Genomic DNA, 8,883 nt, shown 5'->3' on the forward strand with positions numbered 1-8,883 from the left:
AATTAAATAAATTAGTATAATAAAATTGAAAACAATTGTTTATTGTATATGGGTTGGGTTGGGCTGCGTGCGGCATGGCCCTCTTGGTTATGCCGTGTCGACTTGGTTTGCGGACCTAAAACCCTAGGCCCAACATGATGCAGACCATTGTGACGGGCCTGACATGGCTCGTATATTGTCATGCCAAGCCGTGTTGGGCCGCGGGCGACACGACCCGATTTACACCTCTATATAGAAGAATCAAGAATTTGACTATTCATTTTATTGTCAATGCTTGGATGATTGATAAAAAGAATTTGATGATATTTTTAGGGCATTTTAAAGTTCAGGGACCAAATTATCATTCGAGCCAAATTACAGGTACTGATGAGGAATTTTCCCAATGAAATTTATTAAAGATAGGCGGTAAGAGGAGAGAGAAACAAACTACAAGGCTACAATACAATCCTTCGTTCCCCAAGGGGAGAGAACTGAGCAGAGCACCAGACCTGTGGAATCGAAGAAATCGAAGAGTATTCTTCCAAGAGATCGAAGGTAGCAACGGATTTTCAGATAAGAGAAAAGAAAAAACGATGCCTTCCTCTGAATGATTTGAATTTTTTATTTTTCTTTTCTTTTATTTTTTCTCTATAGAGATCGTACTCCAAACCTTCTCGGTGCAAGCTCCTCTGTCACATCTCTAGTAGTTTGATTATATGCTTAGCTGATAAAATAATCCGCGTAAGATTGACCATGTCCAACTGCTGCAGGATCATTTACCCCAAAGAAAAAGAAAGCTTTGCCAGGGTCTCGTATAAAAACCTATTATTTGGTTCCTCATTGGCCATTAGTTAAAGAACTCTCGGATCATAAGGGAATTTGGTTTCGCACCAATGGCTTTGACGAACTTCGTTCTCACTGTCGTCGGCGTAAGTGCCGCTATTCTTCTCCTTAGGAGTGATGTCAAACAATCTGCTGCGGTTTTCAGGCGCAACGTTCGCCATATTCGCCAGTGGCTCGAAGAAGAATCTACTGCTGCTTCTAAGTAAGCTTTCATATGGTCATTCTCTTTGTTTATTTATTTTTTTATCTCATATTCTCATTTATAGATTACTAAAACTTGCCATTGTTATGAGTTGAATGGTAAAATCGGAAGTACTGAATTCAACTTGTTGGATATGTAGTTCTAAGCTATAGCCAATTTAGAAGGCAATCAAATCAAAATGGAGGTTCTGAGAAGGGTATATACCCGTTGAGGTCATTGCTTGGTTGGATGGTAAAATCTCAGGTTGACAAGAGTGAAAATGTGGGTTTAAGTCTGGGAGGTGCCATTCCATGCTAAAATGCTAGAGGTTAGGTCCGCATCCAACCTGCCCATCTCAAGTATTTGAAGCCCTATTGTGGTGAAGATATTACTTTCCCATTGCTTATTTTCCCTATTTATGGCTATCTAAATTGAAAATTGATCCTTTGTGATGCTCTTTTACACCCTTTATCCTTATTTTACAATATGACATGGATCAAGTGTGCTACACCTAAAATTGTAACACCACTTATAGGGAAACACCAAGGCAGGGGCACAAAGCAACCCTGTCATCAGATTAGTTGGATTTCTAGGAATGCTAATGCTACAATTGATGTTTAAGTTTAACCGGATCTAGGGTTCAAAGGCCATTCTTGTATGGTTACAACTCCTTTTACTATTTTAGCATAGGAGGAAGGTTGTCTTTACATCCTCTCATGAACCTTTTTTCTTTCTTCTTTTTTTTTTGTCTACATTTGATGCAATACATGTGGCCTTTCCTCCCCACCAACCCCAAATTGAAGGGTTATGATGATATATACATCTTTCTATCACAAAGTAAGGTTAGAAATTACTCTTATCCCAGCAGCTCAAATCAAAAGCATTACTAGTCTACTAACCCAAATACTACCTAACCCAATAAAAGGGGTGGTGTTGGGGATGACTTGCCACACAAATTCAGCTAACATCAAATAATAGTGCATAAAGTCCTATTTCCTTTATCTGCTGCTTCTATTCATTTCCCTCCCTCTCCTTATTCTTCTTATCCACTGTCAGTCAAGCTATCTCACTTCCTGTTCCATCTGAATATCAATATAGAACTCACTTTCCAAGCTTCATATCAATAGAGCAAGCCCTTTAGTCTCATGCCCCTCAAAGCTACTAAGCCTAATAAGTTGGATTACTAGACATGCCTGCCCACTCCAATGCAGCAAAATCCTAAGAAGGTATCAAATCCCTATCCATAAATACTTTTTTCCTCCATTGTTTCTCCCTTCTCCTTATCCTCTCCTCATTCATCATCAGCCAATCTCTTTCAGTACTTGTCTTACTATTTTGTAACATAATCCTTCATATTTATACACCCATGATAAAATTCAAAGTAAGAGACAGATCTAGTGTTTGCTTTAGGAAGGATAATCGAAACCTTAGTAAGTTCTTTTAGGCCCCATTCGTTTTTCGGGAAGTGAGGGTGGGTAAGTTGGTGGGTCCCACGGAAAAGAAATAAACCCGTGTTTGTATTTCGGTATTAGTGGGTCCTGTGGAAAAGAACGATTCTGGAGCAGCTCATTTACTTGGGCAAGTAATACCCTCCTGAGACTTTAGGTGAATCACTTACCCATCCACACGGAAAATTGCTAATACTTGATGGGGCAATATTGTCCCTTCAATAATGCCACTTTTTTTGGATAAAATGATTATTGTACAACTTTACTTGGGGAATAAAAAAACATTGGTAAGTGCACTTATTTATCTGGGTAAGTGTTTCCTAGGAAATACTTGCCTGGATAAGTGCATTTACTAAGGCAAATGACTTACCGAGACACGAATGAGGCCTTGGCATTTCTATTCAGGTGGATAGAACAATCAAACGTATCACTCCACCCAAGGTGGTTCAGTGGTTAGTGCCCCATCTTCCATGAACTGTCATTGAGTAGGGATATTAGCCAGTATACATAGTTTTTTTATCAATAACAGAAGTATTTCATTAATGAATAAAAAGATAAGATTTAAATACAAAGGTGGGGGGAGGTAATCTCTCTTAACTCATTTCTTCCCACCCCTAAGTGCATCTTCAAATGAATTGGCACATCTTTTGACCCACTGCAGTCTCACTTCCATTCCCTGAGTTAGCCACTTGAATTGTCTTCATTCATTGATATATGTCCATAACCCATCATTTACCTTCCCTAACCAGCCAATTACCACTTTTGAATCTCCTTCAATGATCAGCCTATTAACATTTAGTTCCTTAGCCTTTTTCACTCCCTCTATCAAGGCCAAAATTTCTGCACTCTGAGTCCCCAATACCAATTGGGCTTGAAAACAGAGCTATTACTGAACCTTCCTCCCATCTAAAAACGCCACCAACCCCTGAAGGCCCTGGATTACCTTCACTGCTTCCATCATAATTGAGCTGATATATTAGCCAATATTTCCTCCATAACCTGATGAGAATCCTTTTTGGCAGGAGCAAATAGTGACTGTATACGCATTAAAGGAAAGTTCTTGGTGAGGTTCCTGTGCAGGTCTCTTGCTGCAAATGAGGTTGAATTAGTTGATATCAATTGCATTAGGGAATGCTTGTTTTCTCCAGTAATTGGTGCATTCATATGGCTAATTTTACTTGTTAAGGTTCCCATAGTTGACATCTAAATAGGGTATTTACATTGCCAAATAAATGCATTCTGTGTAAATCTATTCATAAGTTGGTTGGCCTTCTTTTACCTTTATTTTCCATTTTGGTTAGTGGTGGTGGTGGTGGTAGTCAGGGAACTAATGTATAGGAGTTCAATAGTTCATACATGACCTTGATACTATTAATGTTCCCCTTTCTCAGTTCATGGAACCATCTTCTCCTAGCTGTCAGTTTTGATGGAAGAAATTCTTTTTTTCTTCAATATAGTTCATCCATGGTTTGTTGGAAAGTTTGGAAGAAAGAAATTTTGAAATATTTTTTAGGAAGTGAAATGTTATTTGTGCATCTTTGACCACCCACAACTTAAAAAATGGGAAGCTAACAGTTTTGATTATTGAAGAACCATGAGACATGTCAATAGAATCAGGGTTCTTCATCTCTGAGTCACAAATCAAATGGGATCTTCAGATTACTGATCAATGATCTCTCCCTGCCCTAAAAAATAGTAAATTAATGTAAAATAAAAATCCATTTACTATATATGTAAGAAAAGGGCACCACTTCAATATTTTTGATTGCGTATGATGGACAAAGAAAATGCATTTGCTTAAGTTACTACACCTTTCCACCTTTCCTGCGTGTATGCATATGTATGTGTATGTTGAGATTGTTATGTGCATTGATGTGACTTTTTGATGAGTCACAAACACACACACACATGCACAATGGACCATGTTTTGAAGGCACTTCCAACTTCAAGGTACAAGTTTGGTTCTCTTCATTCCTGTTCTCACTCTTGATCCGCACCCAGCACCCTATGCTTTTGGCACTTAGTTATTGACATTTTCTCTTTTTCTTTAAAAAACAATGAGCCTATGGTTATTGATCACAATGAATGGGGGGAAGGTTGCTGTGGACACCATTTATTTATAGTTGGGCTTCTTATCTTATTAACAATGAATATGAAACTACATAGAATGGAATAGCGAAATAGGATTTATGTAGCTGACCCCATAGTTTGGATAAGGCTTAGATGATGATCTTATTACAATAAACCTACACTTATCTTGATTTTCTTTTGACAAGCCACTCTAAAAAATATTCTCTAAGATGATTATGGATATTGGAATTTTTGTTTTACATTATGTTTGTGTATTGCACTTGGTGAATCATCCAGTGGTTCTAGGACTTGTTGACTTTGATGGTTTGTTCTGGTGCAGGCAAGATTTAAGGCATAATGATCTTATTACAATAAACCTACTGTTTTCTTGAATTTTTTTGAAGCCACTCTAAAAATATTCTCTAAGGAGATTATAAACATTGCAACTATCCCTTCATTAAGCCGGACCTTAGATTTATCAAAAAAATAAATAAACATTGCGATTCTTGTTTGACATTATGTTTGTGCATTGCACTTGATGAATCATCCAGTGGTTCTAGGACTGGTAGACTGAGGTGGTTCATTCTGGTGCAGCCAAGATTTATGGCATAATGAGGAGTGCCTTGTTTCTTATTGAAGGACCTAAAAAGGTTGAATCAGATTCAACTTGCTGTGGGTGCCATTAAGCATTTACATTGATGGATATGAACCTGGATAGAATTAATTAACAAATAGGCTATGTTATGTTATGTAGTGCAGAGTGAATGCAGTGCTAACCCTAAGAACTGAACTTTCAAATCTAATTAAACCTTATCCAAGAATCAGTTTGAGCCCAATCATATGTATCTCAGCCTGAGTAAACTAATATTTGTCCATTGTTTGAATCTGGCTTGGATGGCTGTATCATATCATCATCATCATATGGGTTGGCTATATGAATCCTGTTTCGCCATTCTGTTCTGTTTAATGTTATATCCATTGTTAAATTTTTGAGTGCTTAAATCATTTCTTACTCTTTCGACCCATGTCCTTTTTCATCTGCCCCAGCCCTTCTAGCCCCTTCAAATTGTAAATCTAAGAAAAAAGTTACCATGAGCAGTATAAAAATTCCAGCTTACTTTGTGTTATGCTTATAGTGATGTTCTTCCTATTTTTTGTTATGCATGCTTTTGCAGAGAGATGTGTTTATGCATTACTTAGGGTGCTGCATACATTTTTTAGGCTCATGTTGCCAGAGGCCTCAACCTGGCCTAGGTTGAAGTTGCCATCAGGTTGGGATGGGCTGGTCAGGTTCATATTTCAGTATTGACTATCTAGGCCATGTTGAGCCCCTATATAGGTTAGAGTGGTCGTACAGGATGTTTATACTTGATGCAAAAGTGGGAATAGGATTTGGATGAATGATGATGCCACTGTAACAGAATATGGGTTAATAATAATGCATTATGCTTTATCTAGAGAATGACTATCATAGTAGCTCCAGTAAGTTTGATCCATGCTTTCCAGCCATTCAAGAGTTTATATGGCTAAATTTGGTAGATGTGGAGGAACAACCAATTTTTTTTTTTTTTTTGGATTAATAACAATCAGCTTTATTAAAATAGAAGGAAGCAATTACAAGATATAGGGGAGGTAAAATGACTTTAACTCCCCACCAACAGATTACAAAGAGAAATAAATTAGAAATTAGCCCAAAACAAAGACACCCTATTCACCCCTTGCTTAGCTAACCCATTGGCAAATGAGTTGGCATTTCTTTTCACCCAACTGTACTTCACCTCAATGTCCCTAGCAAGCCATTTGAATATTTTCCTTTCATTGCTATAGCTCCACATGCTACTGTTGTCTTCCTTTAGCCATCTAATACCACCTCTGAATTACCTTCAAGGACCAATCTTCTAATGTTCAGTTCTCTTGCTCTTTGGATTCCTTCCTAAACCACAAAGATCTCGACCCTGAGAGAGTCACCTTCTCCAATTGGGCCTGAATACAAGGCCAGAATAGACCCTTCCTCATTCGAGTACACCCCCAATCCCAAACAGCCTTGGATTTCCAAGATTACTCCCATCAACATTCAGTTTTATGAATCTGGGGGGGGGATCCAAATGGGGCTAGAAATCCTCTTAACTTGAGCAGAATTTTCTATCTCTTTCCAATTTCTCAGCAAGCCAGTCATGGAAAAATCTGTAAAAAAGTCCAATGATTTCAGCTAGTGAACCACCCTTAGGTGTATCAGTTCTGTTAAACTCTCAATTGTTCTTTCCTTGTTTGAAAATATACGAGAGTTCCTTTTCTTCCCATAAGGACCAACAAATTGCTGCCCTGATGCATCTCCACATAATCCTTCCTCTTTTCTTAGGCCAACTGAAATAGGACAAAGAGAATAGACTTTGCACATTCAAGGGGGGGTTCCAATTACACCCAAGAAAGCCCACTCCGAAATAGATTTAGCAAACTGACAAGTAACCATAAGGTGGTAGCCGGTTTCCCCATCAACCTTGTAGAGAGAACACCGATTCGAGGATAAACAAGAATTGGGCCTCTTTCTTTAAAGCAGGTCACTTGTGTTGATTCTTTCCAGGAAAGTTTCCCAGCAAAAAGTACCAACCTGAGGAGAAATAGGCTCACTCCAAGCCTTTTTAACAAGGGCAACCCAAGAGGAGTAGGAGGATGAGTTAGGGTTTCAAAGAAAGAGGCACAAGAGAAGGCACCCGAGTAGGAATGGCAATGGGGCGGGTTTGGGGCGAGGCACCCCCTCCCTATTCCTGCCCCGTAGCCAAAATACCCTACCCTGTTCCTGGTGGCAGGGCGGGGTACCCACTCCATCGGGGACGAGAAATCCCCGAATTTTCCCAGCTCCAATGTAACCACCGAAAAATACATCTTATTGATATGGGAATTTAGGGTATTTTAGGAATTGGATTATTACAATTTGGGAGTATTATAAAATGAAATTGTGGGATCCTAAGGTTTTAAAAATTTGGGGGTAACTTAGAAGTATTTTAGAAATTAATACCAAACCCATGAATATTTTACTAGTTTGTCATCGAGTTTGGGGCAGGTTTGGGAAATTTCCCCATCCCCACCTCTTCCCTATTTAAGATCGGGAAAAACCCGCCCCATTCCGAGTGGGCTGGGGCGGGGCCTGGTTTTAGGGGGAATTTACCATCCCTACACCCGAGGAGGAGGATGTTGAGGAATATCTTGGAGTGGATGTGGATCACTTGAAACCTTGGAGTGCTGTATACAACATGCTTGTTGTATGGATTCAGAAGATTCCTGCGACTTAGGTTTTTGTGAAATGAAATTTTGGAGTAATGAAATGAAACATATTTGTGTAGAAAGCTGGCATATAGATTCATTTTCTTGGGTCTTTTTTTTTTCCTGTTGGGGGAGGGGGGTGTGTGGATTGGTGGACCATTTTCTTGGTTTTGTTCTTAATAACTAAAGTTTGCCCATGCTGATATGTCGAGCCATTAACAATTTGTTGTAGTTGTAGTTTTAGCCAGTATACTTGAATGTGGATGGAAAAACGAGAAGAGGTGACCCTTTGTAGTCATAAGACTGCAAGACAAGCAGACTTTTCATTTAGCAAATGAGGCCAGTATAGGGGATATTTCTAGAATGGATCTTGCAATTGTGAAAGAACCCCAGAAGGCTAGCATATGGAAAATGATAAAACAAGGTTCGAAGTTTTCTTACAATTACTCTATGCATATTTTCGAATCCAGATGACCACCTTTTTGGTGCCCTAATCAAATAATCTATTCTGACCTTCATATGTATCTGCATTGAGATGTTCTGAGATTGAGTTCCATATGTATCTGACCTTCAATGATCAAACAAAGCTTGTTTCTTCATGAATCTGGCCTAATAACTTCTATATGTAATGTACCTTATGGTGGTGTCCTTTCAGGACCATGGAGAAGTCAAAACCCAAGGAATTGGAATCTCAGGTTCCGCAGAAGGATATTCCCAAGGAGGACAAGCACTGATGTTTGTACGGAGGCTTGCAGTATATTAAGAAACAATCTCAGGTGCATCTAGGTTACTATCAGGGTAATGTGCAAAAAGCGTCTTGTTAGCTTTTCTTTTTTTGATGCGTGATCATGTTTATTTAATATCCTGATATCCTCTTTTCTTAGAAAAATTTTAATCTACTTTCTGATGTATTGAGAAAATGGAATTAAAGAAAGCGGGAAAAGGGGGAGACAAAAGAGGCCACTGTTTTGTAATTTACTTGGGTCATTCTTCTTTGGCTACTCTGGTTTAAGTGCAATTGGATGGTTAGTGGTTAGACATGATCAGTGAAATGTACCATTGGAATAAAATGAAATGCCATCTTATATACTGTTCTAGTCA

General features: G+C 38.7%; 1 protein-coding gene across 1 annotated transcript; it reads left to right on the forward strand.

Annotated features, from left to right (window-relative positions):
• The first annotated feature begins 376 nt into the window (after window positions 1-376).
• Window positions 377-8,883, forward strand: LOC104585966 (uncharacterized). Its single transcript, XM_010243031.3, has 3 exons — window positions 377-534; window positions 750-1,024; window positions 8,438-8,883. The coding sequence occupies exons 2-3, from the start codon at window positions 873-875 to the stop codon at window positions 8,514-8,516; spliced, it is 231 nt and encodes a 76-aa protein (XP_010241333.1). The 5' UTR covers window positions 377-534; window positions 750-872; the 3' UTR covers window positions 8,517-8,883.

The sequence above is a fragment of the Nelumbo nucifera genome, chromosome 3 (genome assembly GCF_055504915.1).
Source record: "Nelumbo nucifera cultivar China Antique chromosome 3, China Antique-T2T, whole genome shotgun sequence".
Lineage (NCBI taxonomy): Eukaryota > Viridiplantae > Streptophyta > Magnoliopsida > Proteales > Nelumbonaceae > Nelumbo > Nelumbo nucifera.